General features: G+C 30.8%; 1 protein-coding gene across 1 annotated transcript in view; it reads right to left on the reverse strand.

Moving 5' to 3' along the window:
* Positions 1–14,647, reverse strand: part of LOC124368875 (calcium/calmodulin-dependent protein kinase type 1-like) — a 385,883-nt gene that overhangs the window by 8,640 nt on the left and 362,596 nt on the right. Inside the window, 3 exon segments of the mRNA XM_046826348.1 lie at positions 8,758–8,845; positions 9,235–9,361; positions 11,817–11,957. Coding sequence (XP_046682304.1) covers positions 8,758–8,845; positions 9,235–9,361; positions 11,817–11,957 — 356 coding nt within the window.

Here is a 14,647-nt window from a genome sequence, read left to right on the forward strand (position 1 = left end):
GAATATGCTTTAGTGATAAATAACTTATAGAAAAATATATACATTCAGGATAAGAACTCAATACTGGAACCTGGATCCTGCAATTACATATGAATTTCTACTTATTTTACATTAAAACCATATTCTTTTTTGTTCTGTCTTCCCATAAAAAATAATACAATTATTTTAATTGATACATAATTTAGAGCTTGTAATTAAAAAAAGTCTTACCTGTATGTTTTGCACAATTATTAACATATGTTTTGGATTTGACAACTTAATTACTATCAATATTTGTTATATACTACTCGTATTATATTGACTTTCACCATAGCAAATTGGTCTGAACCTATCATTAAATATATATCATATAAATGTTTCATATAATAAATTTAAAATGCCACTGTTGTAGATAGAACTCTAAAAAATATTGTAATCGGATTCCCTACGATGCAGCCAAAGCAATAACCAAATTTGTCAGAAGTGCTTATAGAAATTATAGTTTTATGGACAATAACAAGAAGAATTAATCCGTAAAACATATAATTATTAATATAATACCTAAAACATCAAACAACATATTGGTTTTAACTATCATTTCTGTGCACATTATTTAAATTCACTTTTAAAGATACAACTAAATCGCTAGCCACATTTAAAATTGCCATACACCTTTTGATAACAATGCAATGAAATAAGTGAAACAAAATCGATTCATCACACAAATCGCGCAACTGAATCTAATAAAATGCTGAATAAACTGATTTAGCAATCCATTCCAGTGGCAAACACAGTATACATGAGTAAGCACAACAAAGTAGCAACCTAAAATAATAATATTAAATAGCACATTTAGAAATAAAATCACAACAAATCGGAAAAGGATTCATCAATGCAGCGTACAGGCAGCGCCGAATTAGACAAGCATAACACATAAAGCATGGGCACAAACTTGTCCCAGATTGCAACAAACATGGACATTTGTATATTTCTTATCTGAAACACAATTTCATATCATTTAATATTATGTGGTGTTATGATTTTAATGGATTAAAGATTAAAACAAGAAAACGCAAAAGGAAACTTAGTCACTATTTTACAACGTGTACCAGTACCATTTGATTCGTCGTTTGATTCTAAGTTAAATGAAACCATTTATACTGTTCAATTAGACAATAAAAAAACCAAATCTGGTCTTATTCATGATTTCTTCACAACAACTCATACTCGGTTGAATTTCCGTGACGTGCCTTTGGAACTACTGCTGAATTGATCCAGCTGCTACGCTGAACAGAAAACTCTTATTTGTATTTTTTGAATGTTAACAATTCAATTTAAAATAAAATTGTCACTTGTGATAAATTGTAGTAAACATTTTTTAATTCTCTAAAATGTGGTTGTATTATAACAATTTTTAGGTTTATAAGCTTTAATAGGTTTATAAGTAAATGAAATAACAATTCAAAAATAAAATTTTGTTGACTTACACATATTAAAATTACTATTGTAAGATAACCTTATATGAATGACATAAATCTATGTCTTACATTCACGCTTATTATGAAATCTCTACTCTTATTTGTACTCCGGAAAATATTCGGTTTTGTACAAATAGAGGTCACATTGATAACTGAGTGATATCGAAAACACTATATTGTATATGTAGCATTATACCTTATCTCAGGTAGAAACACGGTGAAAAAAAACTTCAGCCCAGTAGGTCAACATTACTGCAAATAAATTATTTCATGAGGAATTTTAAAAATTGTAAAAATCAGAGCTCTAGGTTGATGTTTATTGTGTGGTAAAACAGATCAAAGTGTTTAATTGTGGTGATAGTATTTTTGCATCAGCCTCAAAACATGGTGATTCAAGGCAATTGAACTTTAGCACCAGCTCCCTGAAATAGTGATTGGAGACAATTGGACTTTATCGTGGATTCCCTGATAGTGATTCAAGGTCACTGGTCGGGAGAGGGTTAACCTTTTTAGTACCAGGTAAAACGTCAAACTGTTCAAGATGATAATTTTAAAATTTTGTCACATGAGTCCTAGACTTGCTAAAAGACCAGGCAAAATTAGTACTATTTTGGTTCTTCTTGAATGGTATGGGCTATTGTTTTGTAGTGTTACGAAGTATAGAGAACAACCAAACAAATTTTTCCTATACTGATTGTTACTGTGGATATTTATTAATAAACAATATAAGTTTTAATTTTGAAAACACTACAGTAACTGGAAAATATGTTTTGTAAAGGAACCTTTTAGTTCTTTTCAGAATATTTTTCTGCAATAAAATCCAAAGTTTTATAATTTAGCAGAATATAACAAATTTTTAAAACAAAACTGTGCTTCAGGTAAATTTTTATTTGGTTCCTGGAAAATATTGTTTATGAGCTAGGTGAATGACGAGGACTTCATACGTTTTTTTCTTAGTAAAAGTGAGCTTAAACAAAAAGACAGTAACATATTACACTAAATTGAAGTTTGCGCAAACAGTATATATTAATCGCACTTATATATATCATCATTGCTCAACTTTTGCTGATTATTTTCTAGAGTCAAAGTTGCCAATTGATCTTAAAATGTTACTGTGAACAATGTTTGTGCATTTGAGACTTGACTTTAAGTTCAAAAACTGAAGAATAATATTTACTAGAATATGGTGTCTTGTATAGCATTTGTAGATTTTTAATATCCCATTCCAGCCTAATATGATAAAACATCTAACGTAGTAAAGATATTGTAATATATTTTCCCATACACATTGTGGAAAAAAGAATACAGGTTTCTGACATTCATATGTGTTACTTGTATAACAAGTTTAGAAAATATAATTTTGCAAGTTTGGAGTAATAAACTTACACAATGAATACACTAAAAATATAGGTACGGTATAATAGAACAAACCACTATTGTTTTTAACTTGTATGTTCAAAATCCGAATTTTCCACCTACACTTAGAAAGCATGTCTGATGACCTATTTCCCCTCTTATTCCTTGTTAGTTTCTCAATTTCACTCTCTTTAGTTTTTCAGTCTGCCCAGTCTTGTTTACTCATGCACTGTCTTTCACTGAAGCACAAACTTTGGGTTTCTCTGGTACAGTTATGGTTATCTAGTCAGTACATTGTGGATTTCTGTTGGAGCTTAATTAATTAATCCTTTTATTTGTACTCTGTGAGCATAGTGGTAATTTGATAGCTGAGAACTAACCTATATTATCATTTTAAACTATAAAAACTGGTTAATTTAGTAACTGAACTAGACCTTTTATAGCATAAGAATAAATACAATGATTACCTTTGTGTTGTAATTACTGTATTCAATAATTGTTCAAAGTCGTTTGACAGATATTTGGGCTTCCGATCATATGTTAGTTTGCTTATTTAAACACATATGTCACGAACGGTAAATAATTGAATCATATAAAGAAGGACTCTGTGGTGTAGTGATAACATGCTTGCATGGCAAGTGAAAGACCCTGGTTCGAGTCCTTGCGGAGCAAGTACTTTTTGCGATTCAATGGTTATTGAAAATTATATATATATATATATATATATAATATATATTATTTGATATATATATATATATATATATATATATATATATATATATATATATATACAATTAGAAAATATCTCCAGATTAGAGAGGTTACAAATAGTGAGGAATACAGCTATAATTTATTGTGCTAACGGAAATTTGCAACAGCACAAATTGTACACTTTATTTTGTTTCCTAAAATCTCTTCAAAAAACAAAATACACACAAAAACAAATAAAACACAAAACACACACAACCTACACGTATGTGGATTGGAGTGAATGTGTTCCTATATTAAAGTCTCTACAGCCCATTTTCTCGTAGGATTTGTCTTCAGCTTACACACCTACAATAGAGTATTAAGATATACACACACCATGATATAAAACTCCAGTTAAACAATGTTACTACAATCATGCTTAAGTGTTGCATTACTTTCAGAAATCAATTAAACAATGATTACATCGTGTTAGATAAGTGTCATTGCATTGCCAGTGATATAACTTTAAATTTGTCTTTCCGTGAAATAGTCAACTACAGGGTTTTTTTTTGGGTGTGCATACTTATATATTTGATTATGTGCACATTACCCAAGCATCAGTATCTGTCTATACTTATACTGTGTATATATATATCTGTGTATACTAAACATGTTAGTATATACGGTGGAGGCTGATCAAAACATTGACAATTTATCATTAAATTGAAGTTTCATGTTCATGCCCATCATGACACACAACAGGTATTTTCAGATAACAAGAGATTCCGTAAGGTTTGAAGTTATAATAAATATTGGTTTAGTAAAATAAAAAAAAAACACACTAGAGTAAAATTTGATTACTGCGTGCGTTGTTTACTGTTATGTATTTAATAAAATCAGTCCATCCTATACTCTATTTTCTGACAATGGAATACCTGGCAATGGACACTTGTAAACAAAACTCACACACAAAAGAAATGCATCTGAAAACTGATGCTTCCTGCATTGCTTGTTAAGAAAGTATCACAGAAGATCAAAATTGATTAGTTATAATGCAAACTACACCACTATATTGCTGGGTAATAATCTGATAAAAAAAAAATCTTGAAAATAAATGTTAATTATGTAGTACACCACTTTGCAAGCCATTAAATTATGTCGAACCATTTGTTTTGCGTCCTTTTAGAAATAGATAGTTCACTGATAGCCCAAAGAGAGCCTTATTTTGAGTTATTTTGCACCACAAGTGCTGCATTAGTACGAACCTCTTGTGAACGATCTAATTATCTTTCCCAATGCCTTCCATCTGAATGTTACCATTAACAGATCGATGTCTGTGTATTTTTTTAAATTGTACAGTAGAGATGGTGACATGTCTGTGCTATACAATATATACAGGAAGTCCCTGAACTCTTGGGATAAATTAGAGTAGAGTAGATTCTAGATGCAAGAGAGCTATAACTACCAATTTTTGTTAAGTGCAGAATTTATTGTTGGCGATATTATATCATCCAAGAATTTTTAAGGAGATTCTCCACAAAACGGGAAATATTTTACAAAGCTTTCAAATTTAAAAAAAATTCTGTACCATTGAATTGTGCATAAAACTTGCACATTTTTGTCTGACATGTCCTGACCTTTGTGCTGTTCGTGGCGTTGTAGTTTTAGCTAGGAAGAGGGTTTTGAAATTTTATTTTTAAGTTGCTTTAATTGAAAAGCATAGCCAATATAAAAACTAAATACTTTCATACAGAGGAGGAGTACAGTTTAAAAGTATATATACAAAATATTACAGGACAAATGTTTTATTTCAGCATCTAGAATACACTCTAGTATAATTTATGGAATAGGTTCAGGTGCGTTTGTATAAAACGCTTCTTGGAATGTCAACTAACCCAATAGATTTGATATAACCAGAGTGATTTACTTAATGGCAAAAGTAATCACTGCATTTACGGTTGAACCTTGATAACTCAACCCTCGATAACTCAAAATCCTTGTTAACTGCACCTTTAAAACTTGAGTACTGTGTCATGTAAACGTTGGTAAGTCGAATTTTCCATTGTCTGCAACAGTACATTAACCCTCTATGACTAATGTTGTAGCTATGCAGATCTCTATACGTTACAGCTTTAATCAATTTGCCTCTATAACTCAAAGTTTAAGATGAGGCACCTCAATAAATCGAAGATCTTCATCTGCACTATAGTACGGGACATAACATTGTAAGCCTGGGTGTGTCAAAAAGCCGTTGTTTAACATATTTAGGCCTCAAATATACTGTTTTCTTGTAAGTATAGAAGATTAGTTTCGAGTAGTAACAAAATTACTAAAATAAATAATAAAGATCTCTCTACATTATTAATAAATAATAGAGACAAACGGCTAGGCTTGCAATGATATGTCCCATACTATAGTAAGTAAACGAGCCAACAATTTCATGTCGTGACACGGGCGGCAAACTCATCTGTTTGCTGTACCATGCTTTGAGATCTGCTATTGTCCCTGTTAGTGAATGTAATACATTACCTACCATGTATTTTACTGTACAATACAGTTTTGCTTTCCTTTGTGCTGTTCTATGTGTAGTGTAATAGCAGATAATATGTGTAATACAATTTTCAGTTAAACAAACAACTACGGAAGCTTACTCCACAGCGACACAATTTAGTAATCTTGGCCTCTATGACTCGAAGTGGGTCATTTTCATCTTCATAACTTGAACCTCATTTACTCAAAATATTTTATTGCTCCAATTCACCTGCCCCTTCAAGTTTTGAGTAATCAAGGTTCAACTGTAACTGTATTTAAATTCATTTTCATGACCAATCATGTTGTAATTATGAAGTTACATTAAACCATTTGTGTTGTTAATAAGAAACTGTCATGTAATTTGTCATAGTTTACATGGGTGGATTTGAGGAGGGCAATTTTGGAGTCTTAGGATTAGAGAAAAAAGAATAGGATTAATTTGCCAAATAGTTTGACCACCACCAATAGCTTGGTAAGTGGCTTGCTTTCTAGGACAGGGAATGCTCATAGATCACCCGTCCTAGGAAAATTACAATTTACCACCTAGCTGTCACAAATTTTAATTCTTGGATGTACAAGCATATCCTGTAAATCCACCCATGCTTCTTTGAGTACTGTAATGAATAGAACAAGTGGTAGTTATTGAACTTCCATTTCACGGACCTGATCAGCCAAGGTTTGCTGGGTGTGTGGAAGAAGATCTGTGAAATCCGTGATAAAAATTATGTGTTCTAGGCAAATTCTACAGAATCATAAAATAGCCTATGCGAATGACAGGTCAAAACAACAATACAACATAGATAAATTAAAAAAATAAACGCATATGTATGGTTGGAGAATGCATGGAGCCGAGCTGGTCCGAGACATGCGATATACCTGGGTCCGCTTCGGCACCAGACTCCACCTCCTCCACCTCCACCTCCGCTTCTTCCTCTATGGTGGTGCATTTGTGGGCCTCCACTTCCATATTACTAGAACTAATCAGAGCTAACCTCTGCATCTTGTGAACCATTGTAATAGCATTCATAAGTTGCTGTAAACAGATGGGTCTGTCTTGGTCATTACACACAATACAGATACAGCTCCTGTCATCCTACACAATACTTGCACTAACCACCTTACACACTTATACTGGCTTAGTTTACACTATTGTTGTGCAAACTATCACTCTTTTACAGGTATTACATTTTGTAAATACTTTTTTTAATAAGTAAGTAAAATGTGGAATTTGATAACAATAATTTATTTTAGAAAATCATATTTGAAGCAATTTGTTAATTTTAATAACTTTTCAAATTTTATATTTCTCTGTAAATTGTTCAGTTACATTAAAAATTTCGTTTTAGAGTATTTATTTATTTACATATATTTGTTTATTTAAATATATGTGTCTATTTTATTCATAATGGCCTTCATACATAAAGAAATCTCATTTTATTCTAAATGTTTTTACACTAATTTTGGTAGTTTAATTTAACATATTTTATTATATTCTGACTACATTTTACACAAAACTATGAGATAAAAGAATAGAATAACTGTTTATGACCTTGCTCGTTACAATAATGTGTTTAAAGAGAATAAATATTCTTGAAAATTATATCATCTATAAACACTAATACCATGTGAAAAATCCTGACACCTGTTTTATATTATCTATTGTGTTGTATTAAAGCCAAGCTAAAGCTAAAGAGGTTCTTTTAATATATTATAGTTTCTCCTAATATGGGTGTCCCAAGGGTTTTATTTCAAGGATAACAATGTTTTAGCTCATTTTACAATCAATAATATGAAAAAGTGCGAATTCAACAATTTTAGAGGATACATTGCAATATTCCCACCGTTCATGCTACATCCTGCTTCTCACGACTTCAATTTCTACCAGTGGCGTAGCTAGAAAACTGTTTAGGGGGAGGAGGGGGCTACACTCTGGATTGTTTAAAACGTATAAAATAACCTCCAAAAACAGTGAATAGTGGTTAAAGAATCTTTTACCCAGGAAATCGTTAGATTTAAGACTAAGACCTCATAAATGTGCTGTAGCTTAAAACAAACTACTGGGTGCAAATTTACTGTTTGTCTTTCAAAATTTTGGGGGGGGGGAGGCTTGAGCCCTTTATAAGTGCCCATGATTTCAATAAATATGATATTTAAACGGCCAACTTTTATGACTGGATCTTAATACATTTTAAGTTCAGGTTACTGCATTTTGGATTAGAACATTACTGTATCTCAATGATATAGAGATTCTGGTTACTGAAACAGTTACTGTTTTTTAGGTTAGAATATACTGAGCTTGACATAAAAATGGAATATTTTGATACAACAACAAAGGGAGTTTGATTTGAGTCGGAGACTGTTTGTAGTAAGTATTAACTTTGAAAACGTAATATGTATTGAACACATACTGAAAAGTAGAAAGCTACACAAGTTGAAAGATTTTTCAGTTTTTTGTGATGATTCTTTAGCGATTTCTTAGTACAAAACAGTATCATCACATAACTGTTTTATATAATAGTACGAATGAATTGATATTTTATTGATCTCAGTTTAAATTAACCTTACGTTAATAAGGGCTGTATTAAAATGACTATAGTCTTTTATTGCTAATAACTTTTCATTACTTGCAAATGTAGACCGTACACAAAATATTTATGTTACCTTAAAGTTACAACTTATATAAATCTCAATGAACAACTTATTTTCTTAATCTCAATCTCACCTTCCATCGAGATTTGGCAAAATTTTTCTTGAGCTGTTCTGATACAGTTCCATGAATGTTCTTGTTGCTAGCGGCATTTCCAGAAATCCTGAAATCATTTTTATGAATATTAAATGTAAATATTTCATCAAATTACTAAATCCTTCTGTGTACAAGAAACCATTCAGGGCCTTAAATGTGTTAAAACTTTTTAAAAGTATTACCTCATTGAAACGATAAAAGTTGCAGTATGACAGAAATGTACTATTTTTAAAGCTATTTCACGAGTAGTAACATGATTTTCAATTCAATTTGATTAATTTTAATAGCTACAATGATGGAGTTTTGCTCCTGCTATGTCTATCACGTCGTTTTCAACTGCGTTGACAAATTTGTCATTAATTCTGGAAGAAAGTTGTGATAGAATTATGGATTTTAAAATGCTGAAGGACCTAAGATTATAAAACTTAGATTGCTAGATACAGAGGTCCGGCTTACCATGGGTGAGCAAGGGCTTGTCTGCAGGTAAATCTTTTGTCAACATCGACACACATAAGTTGTCGGATGAAATCCTTTGCTGAGTCACTGATGTCGTCCCAGTATGGAGAGTCAAACTCGAACTCACCTGGACAACATGATAACATTACCTTCACAACATCGTAATCTTACTTTCACAACATCGTAACCTTACATGCACATTTATCTCCTTATCACTGAGTAAAAGGAGTTAGATTCAATACTGTAACAAGTCTGTTTTAATTTTTTAAATGCTAATTTGGAACATTATTATTGACAAAAACGGTTATTAATGTCAATATTCTACAACTAATACAATAATTCACCATACTAAGCAAAAAAAATCACACCCTTCATGTCAGGGAAAAAATTAATTTTATAAAAAGATCAAATTTTGAAGTAAAAAACTTTCAGCACAAAATCCTGAAATATATTAGAGACATTTTATATCCTCTCAACATAAACAAATAAAACTGCATTATGTTAGAATTTTAAAACTCTTCTCCAATGTGGAATAATTGACAATATTACTAATTTACTCAGATCAGTTGTAAAAGAGAAAAATTGAATAAATAGGCACTCAAAACATTGGCTATAAAGATGGAAAACTAATCAATAAAATCTTTTTCATAAAATCTCTAAAACTTAGACTCAGGAAAAGAATTGAAGATATCAATTAAAAATAATATGTCATGAGTAGAGTCTTTTCATAAAAGTGTTTTAGCGAGAAGAGTATAAAAAATTATTAAAACAAATCACACTTGATACACTTTTTTAAGTGGTTTATTTTTAACATTTAACCTAATTTCCACATTGATTTGAAGGTTGATCAAACAAATTGCATTACTTTCTACTCAGTTCAAAAAGAATATTTATACAAAATAAATTTATTTGTATAAATGTTCTCACTGTTATAAATTTATTTTTGGTTAATCCTATTCATAAAGTAAATTTTGCTATAAATTAAACCTGTTTATTACCTAAACTAAATTTTCTTATATTGAAATATTATACCAACTCTTCACACAATACCCAATGGGAAGAGGAGAATCACTGATGGCTCTGATGTGCAGTTTTGTTTTACAATAGTGAACGAAAAAAGGTAGTTTTTTCGACTCTGCTTAGTGAAATAACTCAATTAAATGTTGCTGTATACAGTGGATACGGAAGTGTAATACTTGTATTAGTTAAAATTATGATGGAGTAACCATATTGACACATTTCAACATTTGCAGTGTTAGCCTGGTTCTAGAATGATCAACATTTTCAGTGTTAGTCTGGTTCTAGAATGATTAACATTTGCAGTGTTAGTCTGGTTCTAGAATGATCAACATTTGCAGTGTTAGCCTGGTTCTAGAATGATAAACATTTGCATTGTTACTCTGCTTCTAGTATGATCAACATTTTTCACACACACATATGCACTCACAGCATCAGCTACAAAACAATACAGTAGATTTACTTCAGTGATGTGTTTTGTATGTTTTACAACATATATTTGAACATACTTGAACATTATAAAAACAAATTAACACAAGATGAATAACAAAAAGAATTAAATTGTTCAACTATTGCCTCAGTGAATTGTAAAATTGATCAAAATTGCATTGCTCATTTCACACACGTAGGTCTAAATTAAAAATAATCACAGAAAAATAGTGAATTAGTAGACTACTTAAATAATTATTAAAAGAAAAAAGATGAGCTATATTTTACATTAGTGTTGTGGAATAGAGTTTATTGTAATAATAACAAGTTAGACTAGTTATCAATTAAGGGTCATAAAAGCCTTACATGTCATCCCATTGAAAACAACACTTTCTTTTTAATTTAATTACTTTTCAGTTAGTGTTAGTTCTTAAGAAGGCACACAAGAGACGCCAGTCGCGCATCTGAGGCTCCACTTTTATCATTAGGCTAAATTTTAAAACTGTGTTATAAATTGGAACTCATCTAAAATTACAAATTTTTCACTTTACAAACTTAGATTTTCATGTCTCGATGATAATGAGTTGTTAAAAATATGACTATCCATTAAAACTATTGTACTGTCATTTATATTCAATTTAAAATTTTTCCATACAAAACTCTATAAGTAAAAGCCATTAGTATTCGCAGATAGTTGTATTTTTAACAATTCAATAGCATTGAGACACAAAATCTAAGTTTCTAAAGTGAAACATGTATGAATTTAAGACGAGTTGCTATTCTTGAAAAACCCGTGTATCCAAGGGGTACCTAAAAATTAATTTACCTAATAAATTGATCAATTGTGCGACTGACAGGGTACATGATAGTCTGAGGCATTTATTAAGGGACGGGATCAAATTTAACAAATCACCAGGAAAGGTAAACAATAAAAACGCAATAAGGATGTATAGCAATATGTACCTTGTCAGGTGCACAACATGCTTTACAAAAGCCTGGTTTGTACCAGATTGGGTACACGAAAATAGTTGTGAAAGATAGCGTGTACACAAAGAAGTACACGTCGTTGTGAACGTGTTAATTTCGAGTTATGTGACTGAACCTAGTAATTACTTACAAAAATATCCTCACTATACCTTTCAATATTTGTGCAAAAAGGTTGGCATCGTTTTCGTCATAAAAAGGTGGATAACCACAAAGCAGAATATATGAAATTACACCTATACTCCAGACGTCGACAGCCTTGCCGTACGGTTTCTGGGCGAGCACCTCTGGGGCTGGAAAATATGAAACGAACTTATTAGTCAGATTCACAAGATTCAAGTAAAACACAAGGTTTTTATTCAAACTTTGTAATGTCGATAGATAAATGTCTAATCAATAAATTAAATACATGAAACTTCAAATAAACTAACATTTGAATTTAAGTTTGTGGAACATTATAAAATACATTGTTTTAATAGTTTTTACATATTTTGAAAATTTGTTTTAAGAAAATTGTAAATACCAGTATTCTCAGCTCTCCTAGTTACGTTTTTCATTAAGATCTTAATTAGCAAATCGTTTATCTGCTCTCCCTTTTTTATTTGAAAAAATATTATATTAATTAAAGTAGATTTGATTGACATGTATGATTAGTCATCAAAGTTGTTAATTGGACTGGATGTTTGTTTAATTGAGTGACTGAAGAACGATTATTGCTTAATCTTCAATGTGATGAAATGTATGCGACTGGGCAGAATGTATTATAGTTTAAAGAGTTTTCAGTTTAGAGTTATATTTAGGATACAGTAGTTTTAATTTAATTGTTCACTTTGGATTAATTAATTAGTCAAAGTAAGTCCCTTAACTGAAAATAAAAAATATTAGTTGTTAGATTCTGAGAACCCGCAAATGAAAAAAATAGATGCTAGGTAATTGTAAACTATGAATTTTCAACTTCAAGAACATCTGAAGGTTATAAATACCGAGCTTGGCAAGCTGTGCACAAGTGTGCTACTCACAGTATACGTACCAACCACTCAGAGTGGTGTCCGGATTCAAAAATTTCAAATTCAATATTAATGATTAAAATTTTAATTTTTTACTTGCTGAAGGGTATTTCAAATCCAATAACCTATTTATATTTTTTTTTTAATGAAACAAAGTTTTATTGAGACAATTTTTTGAATATAGGAAAATTTTTTTAAAATTTATCAATTTCAAATACAATTCTCATTTATGCATGCTTTTGTAAAAGTTTAAAAAGTTAACTCATTGAATTTATAAAAAAAAATTCATTTTTGAGAATGAAGAAGACAAAATAAAGAGGCCGTGACAAAAATTAATACTGGTACATTGTGACCAACACCTTAAAAAGATCATACTGAAAGAGATAGTTCAAGGTTTGGTTAAAGTAATAAAGCACTGCTAGACATCAGTGAAATTTAGTTTAAATTTTAGAGAGTGCAATTCTACACAATTTCAAAAATCCAGGGCGTTTAAAAGTTTAACTAGCTTTATCATTTTAAAACTTTTTAACTTGTGCAGTGAAAACACTTCACATAGACATAGAACACAAAACGTTACTATTCTCACCACTTGTGTGACTTTTTACAGTGTTATTAAAAATAAAATTAGGACAAAGATGAAAAAAATCTCAAATTTAAAGAAAAAAGGTATAAGAATAAAATGGATTAAAAAAATTATTTGAACTTAAATTGAACAAAAAACACCTCACAAGTAACCACATATACTGTATTACAAAATTTTTAAGCTTAATTTCTAAATAACTTTTTGAATTAATTTTGTCTATGCTCCATGGACAAAATTACAAGATTTACTACCATTGCTAACTATAAATGACTACCAGTTTTACCAATAATTGTCCAAATCACAAGTTAGCCAATATTATGATTTAGTTATTATTGTACTCGCTTCATTACCACTTTTAAACATCACATAAAACAAAATGACATCACATATTTAACACAATGGCTGTGACAGAATGTTATTAAACTTTGTTTGGAGCTGAAATTATTTACTGAAAAGTCTAAGTATTGACCTGTGAAACGAAAAATGCAATGGAAAATAACTATTAGAAACGTACATTATTTTTGTCACGTACATTTTATGACGTTATAATTATAAGCAGATATACCTGCCTCAGCACCTGTAATATATATATACATATAACATAAACTATTATCCTAAACTGCTTTTTCGTCAGACGCTGTGGGGAAAAGTTCAAAATGAATAAATTGATGGCTTCACGTCCACCTATAACTAGTTGTATGTAGTAAACTAAAAAAATGTTTATTTATACACATATAACATATTTATTACTGACTGAGAGGTTCGAAACTGATGGCACACAAAAGTAAGATTATAGTGGGGGTACAGACTGATGCCACAGTACAATGTTCCATGAATAATGCTTGCCAATGATTGACGTATTGATGGAACCAAGGCAGAAATGCAGGAAACCTGCACACAGCTCCGATGCTATAGCTTGGAGTGCAGGGTTTCCAGTCTGCCGCAGTGAATGTGTATCCAGTATTAACTTTAAATAACTAAAGCTTTAATTTGGTTGTTCAAATTACGTTATTTTCACTATCCCTTAACTCTTGACCACGGCACTAAGAAGGAAATGGACAAGGCATTTTCGGGCCGTTACAGAAGCCAAATCAATCCCCCTCATCGGTGAAACATTGAACCAAAGTCCAGAACTAGCGCTCAGTTTTAATTTGCTGAGGTTAATTAACACTGTCGTAAAGTATAGTTACAGTTGTCAAAAAAATCTTAAGTGTTGGACTCGTGTACCGAAGTATGTTGACAGGCATTTTCAAAAAATTTTCGTTAATGTTTATTAGGATAAATCATCAAATTTAGTAACAGCACTTTTCTTAACTACAAAACACAAAAAGGTCCTTCTGTGAGATAGTTTTGTTTCAATTGATCTTGTGATTTTTGTCAATGAGAAAATTCG

Source organism: Homalodisca vitripennis, chromosome X, assembly GCF_021130785.1.
Source record: "Homalodisca vitripennis isolate AUS2020 chromosome X, UT_GWSS_2.1, whole genome shotgun sequence".
NCBI classification, from domain to species: Eukaryota; Metazoa; Arthropoda; class Insecta; order Hemiptera; family Cicadellidae; genus Homalodisca; species Homalodisca vitripennis.